This window comes from Fundulus heteroclitus, chromosome 3 (genome assembly GCF_011125445.2).
Source record: "Fundulus heteroclitus isolate FHET01 chromosome 3, MU-UCD_Fhet_4.1, whole genome shotgun sequence".
Classification (NCBI taxonomy): Eukaryota; Metazoa; Chordata; class Actinopteri; order Cyprinodontiformes; family Fundulidae; genus Fundulus; species Fundulus heteroclitus.
In genome coordinates this window covers 18,293,577-18,308,149 of record NC_046363.1, presented here as the reverse complement: position 1 = coordinate 18,308,149, position 14,573 = coordinate 18,293,577, and the positions used below count along the sequence as shown (strand labels likewise).

Below are 14,573 nucleotides of genomic sequence, written 5' to 3'. Positions count from 1 at the left end.
TTAACCTCCTACTTTACTTGTGTTTGATGGCCCACCTTTACAGACGGAGAGGCCCAAAATGTGAAGCAGTCTTACGTTAAGAATGGCCACACACTGCCAGTCAGTGGAGGTGGAGGAGGAGGAGGAGGAGGAGTCAGCACTGGGAGGAGCCCAGGGAACCAGGTCAAGCACCACGGAGAGTCGGACTTTAGGATGAACCCTGGGAGGCTCACCCAGCCGGAGGACCACAGGGGCCGCTCTCCCTCAGACGGAGACCGCCGTGGAGCTTTGTGCTCCAGGGGCACCGGACTACATGAAGACGGGTGGAGAAGTGGGGGGATGGGGGCACGTGCACATGGAGAGGGTGAATGGAAATCCAACTTGGCCTGGCAGGGACAGATCCACGCTCAGATGGACGACGGCAGGCGCGGGGGCAGACTTCACCCCGACGACGGGAACAGGAGGCCCGGGCTGCAGAAAGCCCCGTCGGAGGACGGCAGGAGGAGGCCTGCAGAAGCAGACTGGAAGCCAACGCTCCCTCGACACGCCTCCGCAGAGGAGGGAAGAACCCGCAGAGGTAAGTCTCGTCCGTCCTGCCGCCCGAGATTTTCCAGCAACTCCTAAAAGCTGCACTCCTAAGTTCCCAGCCGAGCTTTTGTCATGAAAGCCGTGATGTTCCCATTTCCTGACCTGACCCTGCTGATGTATTGTTGAAAGTATGAGGCGAATCTTCAGCTCTGCATTTTTTTCCCTCCATCTTGCTGTCACTCCTCAGCTCATAATGCTGTTCTCCCAGATATAGACAGCCTCCTGTCGGCTCCCGGGAGGCTTGCTCCAGCTATGCTTCTTATTCAGGAACATGAGAGAACAGATCGTCCTCCCTTCCCCTCTCCTAATTAATCTGTTATGATCATTTTTGCTCCTGAATGCTCATGCTGTGAGCTCAGCATGGTTCCAAAAAGAAAAAGCAAACCAAATCCTCCTGAAAACAGACGTGGTAAATAATGATAATAGTTACCCTTTTTCATGGACTCCTTTGACCACTAGACCGTTGCTCCAATCTCTGGCAAAAGTATTCAAAACCTTTGAACGTTTTTCTTTTTTATGGGATAAATGGAGAAAAACACAAAGTAGAGCGTGACTGTGACTGAAAGGAGAATGATAAATAATTTAGATTTTTTTAATAGATTTTTATTTTACAAATAAAAGTCAACAAAATGTGCCATGCATTGTGTTCAGCCCTCTGAGTCAAACTACATATTGCTGATGTAGTTGAATGGATAGCGTCTATAAACACAAGTTTTCAAGTCTTGTCACCGATTGTGAATTGGATTTAGGTCTGGACTTTGACTGGACCATTTTAACACACTAATACTTTTTGATCTAAGCCGCTGAACTGTACTTTTGCTGCTGTTTCAGGATCATTGTCATGCTGGAAGGTGAACCTCTGCTCTATAATCTCAAGTCTTTTCAAGTTTTAGTCTTGTATTGCCCTGTGTTCTAGCTCTAACCATCTTGCCATCAATTTTGACAAGTTTCAGTGCCCCTACTGAAGAAAAGTATCCCCACGGCATGACTGCCCCCACTTATGTAGTCCCTGGTCTTCAAGAAGACACCAATGTTCTCTAACAGACCTCTGTGGCTTTCACAAAACCGCTGCATTTATACTGAGATTACATTACACACAGGTTGACTCCATTAATCCATTAAATTCCTCAAGGCAGTCGGTTGCACTGGATATTATTTAAGGGCGTCAGATTAAAGGGGACTGACTAGGAATGAATGGCACACTTTTCAGATTGTTATCTAAGATTTTAGATAAAATGTATACCATGGCAGCATTTTCCAGACGGTTCACAGGTACGTCCTGCCTTGTGTTTGTCTGCCGCGTGAAATCCAAATAAAATACACGTTTGTCGCTGTAAAATGGCAAAATGTGAAAAAGTGCAAGACGGTATCAGGACGTTTGCAAGAGACTGTGAAACGTTCATCCATGTGGTGTTTCTGTGACATAAGAAGGACATTTTAATGAAAAATAGTTGAAAATGTATAAATAGTGTAAAGAACAATAGTAAAGGTGTCAAAAGGAAATCAGTTAGAGTGGATGTGAATAGTTTTTGCCTTCCTGCATGTGTCTCTTCAAGCTGGTTCCTAAATCTCACCTTGTATTCTCTCTCTCTCTCTCTCTCTCTCTCTCTCTCTCTCTTTGACGACCCTTTCTCTCCCTCTCCTACTCTTTCTATCTTTATCACATATCCTGCTTTCTGTCCTCGTTTTCATTCTTCCTCTCTCTCTCTCTCTCTCTCTCTCTCTCTCTCTCTGCGTCCTCTGTGCTTGATTTCGACTTCCTGCTTTCCTCCGGACTGTTTCCTCTTTGGTTCGGTGACGTCGCATTGATAAAGGTTCATCTGTAAATAAACAGCTCTGTACTTTGGTGCTGCGACTTTGAGGAATGGCGTGGGAGCCGCAGCAGCAGCAGCAGCAGTGGGGTGGTCAGAGGGAGGTGGGCTTTTTTTCGGTCGTAATTGCAGCTGCCTACGCTGTTTGCCTTCACAGCTGATCCCCAGATAATGCCGTTCTCAAACAAGAGCCGCCGTGAACAGTGCTTGGAGTGGTGTAGCTGCAGAGAGTTGCTCACTCACTCTCTAAAGCATTCAGAGCTTTGCAGGAAGGTGTTTTGTAAGCTTCTGCTTTGAATAAATTTCCTGTCGCTGGCACAAACAGGAGTTCATATTTATTTGTGGAAGCATTATACAGCGAATGCAAATGGCAAATAGTCTTTTTATTTATATCATTTAATGCCACCATTAAGACTATAATAACCTTAACACTACATTATGCAACTTAAAAAACACATTTGCATTACATTCAGCATTTTTTGCCTTTTCCAGTAAAAGTAGATCTGAGAAAAGATTCTAACAGTGATCAATGTAAACCCTGGTTTAGGGATGCATGAAAAGTTGAGATAACAATGTAGCTTGTGATAAATACAGAAACAAAACTTAAGTGTTGGTGTCTTTCTGCTTTAGGATCAAACACAGAGCCCAGATAATTATTAGTCTATCCGGTTACTAAAAAACATTTATCATTTCCATCTCAAACACAGTTTAAAGTTTTAATGGAAAGGTTGCCTCTGTCCGACTTGGGATGTTTTGGCAATGCAACAACTTAGCTGTAGTTTCCTATCAGCTTCACCACCTCTTTATCTTCTCAAACTTTTTGTGCTGCAATAAACAATGTCTGGTTAAGAAACATGCTTATTACACAATCTATTATGGGGTAAAGATGTAATTCTATGACAATTGATTAATTGATTGCACGATCGAACGAGTCCAGGCTTCTTTTAGTCAGAATAAGCAGCAATCTGGGGACAACCCGGGACGACTTTCTCCGCCGATGGCACAACAAGGTGCACAGCCGTTGCTAAGCAGCAGCTCCTCCAGCGCGTGCACAACAGGCTACGTAAACAGAACAGCATGGCATGCATGTAAGCGTTGACCGTGACATAAGAAACTATCTTTTACCCGAGACTTAGCCATTTATGTCAAAGAAAACAAAGAAAAGTCCGCCGATGAAGCCTTGTTTCCCCCGGAGGATTGTGCACACTCCAAAAAAGAACTAAAAGTCAGTAAAATATTCTTGAAATTAGTGTATTTTTCCTTAATTTGAGCAGGTAAATAAGACTATTTGCCAATTAAATAAGATTTTTGCGCTTAAAATAATAGCAATTAATCTCCATTATCTTATTTCAAGTGCAGGATAGCTAGTAATCTTATTTTAGGGGTAAAAATACTCATTCCATTGGTATGTCGAGAGTTTCTCATTGGGAAAAAACAGTTCAAACTAACCAGTTCTCCTCACTCGCAGTTTGAAATTGTGCAAAATCTGGTGTGGTTCCTTTAAGTATTTTGTCAGACAAGAAAACTCAGCTTTTGTATTTACTGTAATTGTGACTTTGTGTTTCCAAAGTCAACAAACTGAGTTTAGTGATTGATAGGCACAGCTTGATCAAATTCCTCAACACTATTGGTTAACGCGCTGTTCTAAAATATGGATGGAAATGGTCAAAATTTAGAGAAAGGCACAGACAGAAAAGTAATGCAAGTAATGGAATATCTAAATAAAAGCAAGTGCTGTTGGACTTGGAGAAATATTTGTTTGCCTACTCTGTCAACACAGCAGGGCCACTCAAGAACTGCTTTGTATCTTAATTTAAAAATAAGAGTCTTAAAACATACACACAAAAGTGTGCTAAACTTTGGACTTACACCTTCATATCTAGGGCTCAGAAGCTGCGATTCCGTCGACTAAAGTCTCATCCTGACAGCAGCTAGATGGCGCATGACAAGACTTCCCTCTGACAAGAAATATGGTCACACTTTAGCTAAGCAAGACGCACCCTTTGATATCCCAAACACCACTATGTATGCTAACCCGTGGAAGCCGATGTTGCCTTTAGCATCATTTGCAACTAATGGTTCGCCCGTTTTTGTGTTTTGTCCACCAGCCTGATGAGAAGTCTTCATCATTTGACTCTGTCATCTAAACAAGGCATCTCAGGATGTCTCAGGATTCTCAAAAAAACGTAAACATGGTTTCGAGATCAAATCCCGCGTTGTATCAGACAGCGATATTAGTAACTTACACTTGCTTCACCAGATATAGTTGTACTTTATGAGACTAACTTCACATATTAATCAGACATATTGTGGCATTTTAAGATTGCGAGACCTTGTGCTACAAGATCTCATTACACTTCTATCCATCATATATATCTGGCTACTGTATACCAAATATAAGAGGAGAAACCCTGAATTATATTAGAATGTATTTAAATCATTGGAAAGGTATGGTTAGATATATAAGTGGCTTAAAGCTGTAACTTTTTAAAACCTGTACTATAACTGGTAACTGGCCAAGCCTATGAACCATCATGTAGTTGGATAACATATATAGAGGTACGCCTAACATAATAACTCAGGAACTGTTTGTTTAATATTCTTAAACTCAGCTGCGGTACTGTAGTTTTACCAAGTACTGCCACCAGAATTTGCTTTATTGCATTAAACCTGTCTGGTACTCTCTGTTCACAGAGTCAGACAGCCATTTTGTACCTGACCCAGAGGCCCTGCAGGACACCCTTCGCGAGCCTCTGCCGCCTAAACAGTCAGTCATGCCTCCCAAGTGGCTGAAGACTTCCACCCCTGAGCCGGGCAGCGACGGTCCGCCTCGGACCCCGTCCAACCATCCTTCCAGCCAGTACCCCTCCCCCTCGGCTGGGGCTTCGAAGCCTGTTCGATCCGTGTCTTCTGCGGGCACCAGCACGCACCAGCCTGCGCCTTCGGCCCTGACGCCCACCTCGCAGGGCACCAAGCAGCCTCCTCTGCCTCCGCCTAAGCCCGTAAACAGGAACAACGCAGCCATGCTGGGTAAGCACTGCGAAATAAGCGGGTCTTTATCCCGAAATTCACAGAGGTGCATAATGTGTACTCACTTTGCAGGTGGCTTTCCTACAGGAAACGTGCACATGTGTACAGTGCAGAGCTAATTGTTATTCGGGAAGTTTTGGACCTGAGAAGCTCCACTCGCTCCCGTTCAGACATTGTGCTAATGATGTTATTTGAACAGCTTGAGAAGCTTTTCCCCAGCTAGTTATTTATCATGCCTGGGCTCCTTCAGTGTCAACATTTTCTGTGTTTTACACTCTGAAGATAGCGGAGCCTCTCGTGGCTGTGCTTCAGCTCAGACAGTGTAGTTGTTGTTTACAGTGAGGTCTTTGTCTCATCAGGGATCTCGTTTTTATTCCCTCCTGGCCAAGACTCTCTGTTATGATTCGCTCTTTTCTTAACAGCACATCTGTTGATATTCGGGCGTCTTGACAAATGAGCGTACACCGTGTTCTTGAAGTTAGAGTAACAAGCCATCCATGTTTGTAATGATCTGGATGGTTTGCTTTAAAGGGACCCGTTGTTTTTGGACAGTTCTTTTATGGACCAGTGAGACAGAATCGGGTTGTGTTCATTAAAATCTCTGGAAAGCAGAAAACGTTTATCTTACAGTTCTGGGTCCTATTTAAAAAAAGGTCCAAAAGATGACAATCTCAACTGCTTTTAACTATTAAAGAAAAACTTATTAGGTGTAGATGCTGCGAAGAAATATTCGCCACCTCGCAGATTTTTTTTTGTTTTTAGCCTATTTGTCGCACCTTAATGACTAACATCATCAAACAAAAACACAGAAAGATAACCTGAGGAAATGCATGCATTTTTTCAAATGATGACTTTATTTACTAGAGTGAGAATGCTATCAAAAACCATGTGAAAAAGGTATTTGCCCCCATAATTAAAATAAACTGGTTGCAGCACCCCCTGGTGGCAACACCTGCCAACAAGCGTTCACAAAAACTGGTAATAAGTCTTTTAAATCACTGTGGAGGGATTTTAGCCCACTCTACCTTGCAGAATTGCTTTAATTCAGCAACATTGTGGGGTTTTGTTACGAGCATGAAAGGCCAACCTTAAGCCGAGGTTTTGACTGGCCCATGGCGAAACCTTAAAGACTATTCTATCACAAAATGATGGCAAGAAATTCTCTTTTAGGATTTTCTAGTAGAGAGCATGATTCATGGTTCCATCAGATATGTTTGGTCATCCAGGTCAAGAAGCATCAAAGCTGAACCAGAACATCACACCACCACCACTGTGTGTGACTGCCTCAAAGATGATCTTCTTCTGAAATGCCGTGTTTGTTTTAAACCAGATGCATTGGCGTAAAACGCCCCCCCCAAATAACCTCCCATCGTTAACCAATAACTTTGAGAGACTTACAGGATTCTCCTTGGAAGGTTCAACTGAATTCAATTTGATTCAATTCAATTTTATTTATATAGCATCAATTCATGAAGCAAGTCATCTTAAGGCACTTTCCAAAGTCATATTCAATCAAATTATACAGATTGGGTCAGATTATACAGATTGGTCAAAAATTTCCTATATAAGGAAACCAGTTGATTGCATCAAAGTCCCGACAAGCAGCATTCACTCCTGGGGAAGCGTAGAGCCACAGGAAGAGTCGTCTGCATTGTCCATGGCTTTGCAGCAAACCCCTTATACTGAGCAAGCATGAAGCGACAGTGGAAAGAAAAACTCCCCTTTAGAGGAAAGGAAAAACCTCCAGCAGAACCGGGCTCAGTATGAACGGTCATCTGCCTTGACCGACTGGGGGTTCAACACTGATCCATGTTTTCTCCATGTGTGGATAACGGGTGCCTCTGTGTACTTTCAGTGGAGTCGGTAATCCTTTGAAATGGCTTTGCAACCCCAAAAAAAGCCGTTGTTGTTTTTTTGTTTTTTTCAAAAGAAAATAATTAGCTGCAAACTGCTTTTTGTATTTGCTTACATTATCGTTATCTGACATACATCTTTTTAGATGACTTGAAACATTCACATGTGAATAAAATGCATGAAGAAAAAACAGTAAAGAAATGTGGAAGGAGGCAAATATTTTTCAGGGTTTTTCAGGGAAGAGTAAAACCCCATCCACAGCAGCGTGTTTCATTAATGACCTTTAAAGGTTCCCATCTGCTGCCTCATAGAAACATCCCTGCCTAAACCAGCAGCTTCGACAGCGCTCCCACGTAGCTTCATTTATTCAATAAACACTCGCTGAAAGGCCTCCGTCTCCTCCCTATCAGTATCCGCCCTGCAGGGGGGAGAAAACGCTCAGCTTCCTCTCTACTGGTCCTGCTGGAAGCGAGAGTGCGACTACGACGTCTACTTGTCTCTGCCCGTCTACCTGTGCCGGCGGGCCGGAGGCCTGCGCTCAGGTAAAAAGGAGACGCCTCCGTCATCAGGACGCCCCTCACCTCCTTCGGCGTCTTCCTCCTTCATCGTGTCACGTCCCTTCTCGCTGCCAACATGCTGCTGTTGTTTTTTTTTTCTGCTGCTCTGCCTTTTAACTTCTCGATTGGCACTGAGTTCCCTTCTTTGGATGCACTAAATAAGAGTCGCATGCTTACAATAAGCTGATACTGAGCCCTGCTTTGTGTTTAAACGAGGGCGCTTCTGTGTGAGAGAGCGCTTGGTTGACTTGTTTTTAGGGGCTCTACGTGTGAATGGGGGCGAGCCTTGAGCCGGTGTCAGCCGCTGACTGCAACACATCACTTTTTAATGCATATCAGGATGACATGTGTCATGATCCACCGAGGGAACGGGCAGATTGCATACGAGGGGATGGGAAAGTAGAGTTGAGAAACTGGTTGGCTGGACCTCATGTAGACTCCAGCCTAGTCAGCTGCATGTTGTAACTCTGTTGTCTCGCCGTGCCGCTATAGAACAGCTACGCTTTCCCAGCTGTTCTGAGGCGTTTGAGGGCTATATGCAGCGCCACGCAAAGTTTATTTTTTTTTTTATATTTACATTTTGTAACATTATGACCACAAGCTTTAGTGCATTTTTGCCGAGATCGTATGTGATGGACGCACACAAAGGAACTTGTGATTGTAAAGTGGAAGAAAAATGTGGTTTTTAAATTTTTTCACAAATGTGAATCAGTGTGATCTTCCGCTGCACGCGTTTGCGTAAAAGAGCTACTAGTTGCCTTGAAAGGTCGCCTAATGACCAAATTTAGTCGACCTGGGTTTGATAGCTCCAGCTGTTCTGTGAAGGCCTCAGACAGGCAGCATCATAAAGACCAAGGAACGCAGGTCAGAGAGAAAGCTGTGTAGAAGTGGAAGGCTAGGTATAAAGTTATAAAAAAACAACATCTCAATCTTAAAGTTTCAAAAGTGTCGATGGTAAGGCACAAGTGCAAACCACCGAGGCATAGGTAGACTGGCAGACCGGGCAACACTGCCCATCACCCTGAACACACCATCCCCAGGATGACAGGATGATGATGATGGTGGCGACAGCAACACTGAAACTGGTCAGAGCTGAACCCAAGATGGATGGAGCTGAATGAAGGACAACTGGGGTTGAGATTTAGATCAAACCACATTCATGCTAGAATGGTCCTGATTTCAAAACCACACATCATTTTCTTCCATTTTATAATTTTACACAAATTTAAGGCGCTCTATGACATAAAATGCCAATCGAATACATTAAAGTTGGTGGTTGAAGCGTGATGAAGTGTGCAGGGGTTCATGGAGTGCGCATACTTTTGCAAGCCACCGTAGTAAGTATATCGCTGTGCATGCAAGCAGCTGACGCTTTGTGTTTAGGAGGCTCTTTTGCACAATATGGGGCAAATTATATAAGCTTCGATGGACTGTGTAGAATCTGGCTGTGAAGAGCATGTATGCATCTGGTTTGTCTCTCTGACCCGGGGCACATGCTGCACTCTGCTCTGCCCGGGCACTGTGTGCATCTCCCGGCACACACTGCATGTGCGCTCTCGTGCTCAGTCACACATGTGCTAAAAGTCTTCATGTGCATTTAACGATTGCACGTGTGTGATTGAACCTTTATGCACACATGTCAAAGGGACAAACCGAACTGGAAAAAAACAACAACCTTGCAAGCGGCTCATCGTTATGCATAGCCCTCAGCATTCACGTTGTGTTTGAAACAATTTGAGTAGATGTTTTGGGGTTTGCTTTTATTTGCAGGTGACTTTAACCAAGCCGCAGGGGGTGCGAGTCTTCATCCGGCGAAGCCATCTCCTCCAATGCCTCCTAAGAGGACAACCCCGGTCACTAAACGCAACACGGAGGACTCCACGGCGAGCCATCCTGTCAACCCGTCCCCGCTCTCTGTGGAGGACCACAGCAACCTCCCCCTGGGCTTCCAGCTGCCCCCTCCTCCTCCTTCCCCGCCCCTGCCCACCCACATACCTCCATCGCCACCCCGCCAGCACATGCACACCCACCACCTCCACCATCAGCATTCCTACCCGCACCCGCTGCCCCAGCCCATACCGATGCTGTTCGACCCACCGAGCCCGACCGTGGAGTCGCCCCAGCGCCCAGCCCCCGTCCCGCTGCACATCATGATCCAGAGAGCCCTGTCCAGTCCCGGCCCGGCGCAGCCGCACCCAGACGGGGCGCAGCGCGCGCACGCGCTACTTTTCGAGACCCCTCCGGACTATCAAGCGGATCGCGGGCGACCTCTGCCTGTCAGCATTCAGCCGCTAAAACTGTGAGTTGTAACACTGGTCTGTACTCCCATTTTAAAACAAAGACAAAAGAACGGCAGTGTTAAAGTCGTATTCTCTTTAGGATCTTCTGTTTATGGTTACTGCAGCCAGCGTAGCTAAAGCCGCAGTAACCATGGGGGTCCCCTGGTGAATGCAGGGACGTCCTCAATTTAAAGATGGAAGCCACCATTTTAGGATTCAACGTGTTTCATGACAACCTCAGCCTGAAAGCCTAGAGCAACTTTGCTGTTCTCTGTTCAGCCTTCCTGTTATCTGCTTTAAATCTCTCTCTCTCTCTCTCTCTCTCTCTCTCTCTCTCTCTCTCTCTCTCAGTCTGAATGAACAGTGGACGTGTCTCAAAGCTGACGTCATACATATCGTTTTTTTTTTTATTTCGAACTTATCTGTGCTTTCTCTGACTTCATTGGCAGATCTCACTGATACGGAAAATGAACGACTTTAAATCTTCTTTACTAACAGACGTCCGCACTGAGGGGTGATCACCGTGACCCAATGGCGCTCGGATCAGATTTTTTTTTTTCACCCCATCCGATTAGTTCCCGCTGAGAGGGTTTTTGGCTGACTGGTTACTGGTCATTTCTGGCCAAGTTAAAAATTGGCTGATGCTGGTCCCCAGATCAAAGCTAGGAATATTTCTAATTGCAACAGATGCTATTGTTGCAAAATGTGGAGTTTTAGGAGAAAGGAGATCCTAATTTCTTGAAATCTAGGATATAAACTTTGTACTTGAGCCTTAAATCTGATCCTGATTATTGTGAACTTGACAGAAATAACAGGCCGACTGGGCAGACAAATGTATGACACCACAATGTTTCAGTATGTGCTGAACGTTCATTTCCCAAAACGAGCATTTTCTGATTAAAATGTGAGTTGACCCATAAATAAAGCCAAGATCATCATTCGTCTGACTATCCATTCAAAAAACGCTTCCTTCCTGTCAGATCTGAAGACGACTACTCAGAGGAGGAAGATGACGAGGAAGAGGAGGAGTATGATGGGGAGATCCCCCAGCCAGAGCTGGAGCCACGGAGTCGCCGCTGCCTGGTCGGCGACGCCGGCGTTTGCGTCCTTCCCGGGGAAAATAGCAGCGAGGAGGAGGAAGACGAGGAAGACGATGAGCAGGGTCAGCATGACGGGCACAGGGAGGACAGCGATTCAGACGGCCCTGGGCACCATAATGAGGAAGACTCCGATGAAGAGGACGAGCCCCCACTCAGTAAGCTCAGTCGCTTTATACGGAGAAAGAATTTAAGTAACTATCTCAGGTCCTGAAATAGTTACTAAATAGTGAAAAAACTATAACATTTTATTTTTATAGGTGTTTTTTGAGGTTTGCATGAGTTTAAAAATTAAAATAAGAGCATAGGAAGATGTTTGTATTTCCCAGCTGTATAAAAATCCATCAATTTATCCTCCCTTTAGTTCATATGTCCATCCACCCTTACGGTCTGTGTTTTTTTTGCAGGGATGGATTTTTGGGAAATATGTACTTTGCACATTATTAATTTGTAGGAACCCCATGTATTTAGTTTTTGTTTGTTGGGGCTCTATGCAGTGTCCTGGAGCTCCTGAGCAGCTACTTCCTCTCTCTCTCTCTCTCTCTCTCTTCTTCGCTGCTTTTCTGTCATGCAGGTGCTCTGGCCAGCAGGGTCCAGAGGAAGGACACTCTGGCTCTGAAGCTGAGCAGCCGGCCCTGCGCCCCGGACAGGGACCGGTTCGCGCAGGAGAGAAGCAACAGAGAGGATCACCCTCCGGGGCAGACGGGCCTAACCTGGCAGAGCAGGGAGCAGTGGGAGGCCATTCGCACACAGATCGGCACCGCGCTCACAAGGTAATCGTGCTGTTTGTCATACTCGCTTTTCCTCGTTTGAGGCTTAAACAGGCGACGCTGATCCTGATCTAAGGAGAAAACACAGAAATAGATTCTCAGATCATTGTCCTACTTATTGTGATTTCTTTTCTTCTCTCCTCTTTGTTTTTACCTGCGCAGGCGGCTCAGCCAGAGACCGACTGCTGAGGAACTTGAGCAAAGAAACATCCTTCAGCGTCAGTATTAACCGTCTCTCCCTTTCACCTTAAATCCGTCAGTAACACATTTGGACTTATTCCCTTAAGTGTTTACTCATCAGTGACTGCTATAATAGTTCTGTCTCTGAATTATTTGTTTCTGTCGAAGCCTAATTGTATCGCTCAAGCTATGCTCCCGCGTTATGCGCAACAAAGCTGTCTCCTCTATAATTTGTGCTTGAGAAGGTTTCTCAATTCAGTTGAGAGATCTAATTTTGGAAGCTTCTTTCTTCTCCTGCACATCAAACCAAGCTTTCATATCCGAGTCTAAAATAAGCTCCGTCCCTGTTCTTTTTTTAGCCAAAAATCAGGCTGACAGGCAGGCGGAGGTCAGGGAGATCAAACGGCGTCTGACCAGAAAGGTGAGCCAGCCACGTCAACAACAAACATCCAGGCGTTAGATTTTCTTTTTTCCCTGGATATTAAACGGTAACAAAAACAAAAAATCATCATTCTGTTGTAGCTGAGTCAAAGACCCACAGTCGCAGAGCTGCAGGCGAGGAAGATCCTGCGTTTCCACGAGTATGTGGAGGTCACAGAAGCCCAAGACTATGACAGAAGGGCGGACAAGCCGTGGACCAAGCTGACTCCAGCAGACAAGGTATCCTTGTTCATGAGACGGTTTGAGTAGACGTTGCTTTTTGGAAATCACTCCTGATTGGTGTTGTTTTCTTGCTTGATGATAAAACCATGAGTGACGTCCTATATTTTTCCCCTGAGGTTCCTCATTTTAACTGTTAAGTGTTGGTTTCTGCAGGCGGCCATCCGAAAGGAGCTCAATGACTACAAAAGCACTGAAATGGAGGTTCACGAAGAAAGCAGAATTTACACAAGGTACGCTTTTATGGTTTCAATATTAGGTTTAAATCACAGGTGCATATCAATAAATAGGAATACCATAGAAAAGGTCATTTGTTTCAGCAGTTTCGGTTCCAAAAAGTGAAACCCGTAATATAGTGATTGTACAGAGTAACATATTTTAAGTGTTCATTTTTATTCATTTAGACATTTACAGTTTACATAATTAGGGCCAATGGCCTATTTTTGAGCTTTTTTGGTGTTTTTTATAATGGCACTAGCGGCTCGTTTTTCATACAGTGGGCTGACAGGAAAAGGGGGTATGAGAGAGGGGGAGAGACATGCGGCAAAGGACCACAGGTCGGCGTCAAACCCGCGCTAACCACTGCGCCACCAAAGCACGCTCCCCAATGGCCTATTTTTAATACAGAAATGTTTATGCCCCACAAAATCATTAAAAAAAAATTCTGACTCACCAGTAGCCCAGCAGACAGTCATTAACACTCATAAATAGGGTAAGCCTTAAAGTCCATTACTAAAGAAACTGGAAAGTTAAGTGGAAGAAAAAGCTGTGGTAGAAACAACTGCACAGATGAAGACCGTAGAGCAAAGCTCACTCAAGAGTTTGGGATAGATTCACAAGACGTGGACTGAAGCTGGAGTCGTTGTTTTAAAAGCACCCCCACACAGATGTACCCAGGACAAGAACTGCTGCTGTTGCTCGCTTCTGAACCAGAGGTGTTGTCACAAGCGTCTTATCGTGCACATGGGGGAAGAAATAGGAGAGGACTGTTTTCTAGCGATCAAATGTTCTTTTTTCATTATTAAGATAAAATTAAGTGGTGTAATTTAGATGAAAATCGGGTTCCAAAGGTCTGGTAGTGGAGTCCAGAGGCGCAGAATGGAGGCTGCTTGAGGTCCAGTGTGAAGTTTCTACAGTCAGCTGTGATTTGGGAGACATGCCATCTACTCACATTTGTCTACTGGGTTTCATCAAGTCCAGATACTGCAAAGTCATCAAAGCAGCCATTTTGGAGCATCATGCTTCCATCAACAAGCTATATGGACATGTAGGTTTCATTTTTCAGAGAGGCCACCCGGCCAAGAGCACCTATACCTGGTTTATTTACCAATTTATCACTGCGCTTGATCAGGCAGCAAACTGAACTAACATAAACCCAGAACAGAAGCTATAGAGTACTATCAGGAGGAAGACGAGAGACACCAGACATTACAACATTACAGATGAGCTGAAGGCCTCTATTAAAGCAACCTGGACTTCCTAAACGGCTTTGCTGAGCCACAGGCTGATCGCCTCCATGCCACACCACACTGGTGCAGTAATTCATGGCAGACAAGCCCTATGCAAATATTGAGTTCTAATTTCGTGTTTGCATTAGCTGTACGCGATTATCGTCAAAATACAGGAATAAATGCTTGAAATATATAATTCTGTGTGAAATGGCTCTATATAATATAGTTACCCTTTTTTAATTGAAATCAATAATATTCTAATCTATGGAGCTGTACGTTTAGTCAGATTACTATATGCAAAGGGGTATATTGTAATT

At 44.6% G+C, this 14,573-nt stretch overlaps 1 protein-coding gene across 5 annotated transcripts in view; it reads left to right on the top strand.

Annotated features, from left to right (window-relative positions):
* phactr4b (phosphatase and actin regulator 4b) overlaps positions 1 to 14,573 on the top strand; it is a 47,424-nt gene that overhangs the window by 29,913 nt on the left and 2,938 nt on the right. For 4 of the 5 annotated variants that reach the window (XM_012852335.3, XM_012852336.3, XM_012852334.3 and 1 more), the window contains 10 exons: positions 44 to 556; positions 5,073 to 5,408; positions 7,673 to 7,804; positions 9,590 to 10,118; positions 11,079 to 11,353; positions 11,770 to 11,968; positions 12,128 to 12,183; positions 12,505 to 12,566; positions 12,668 to 12,805; positions 12,962 to 13,038. In XM_012852335.3, the coding sequence (XP_012707789.2) occupies positions 44 to 556; positions 5,073 to 5,408; positions 7,673 to 7,804; positions 9,590 to 10,118; positions 11,079 to 11,353; positions 11,770 to 11,968; positions 12,128 to 12,183; positions 12,505 to 12,566; positions 12,668 to 12,805; positions 12,962 to 13,038 (2,317 nt within the window). The remainder of the gene's footprint in view (positions 1 to 43; positions 557 to 5,072; positions 5,409 to 7,672; positions 7,805 to 9,589; positions 10,119 to 11,078; positions 11,354 to 11,769; positions 11,969 to 12,127; positions 12,184 to 12,504; positions 12,567 to 12,667; positions 12,806 to 12,961; positions 13,039 to 14,573) is intronic. The other variant, XM_012852338.3, reaches the window with a different exon arrangement.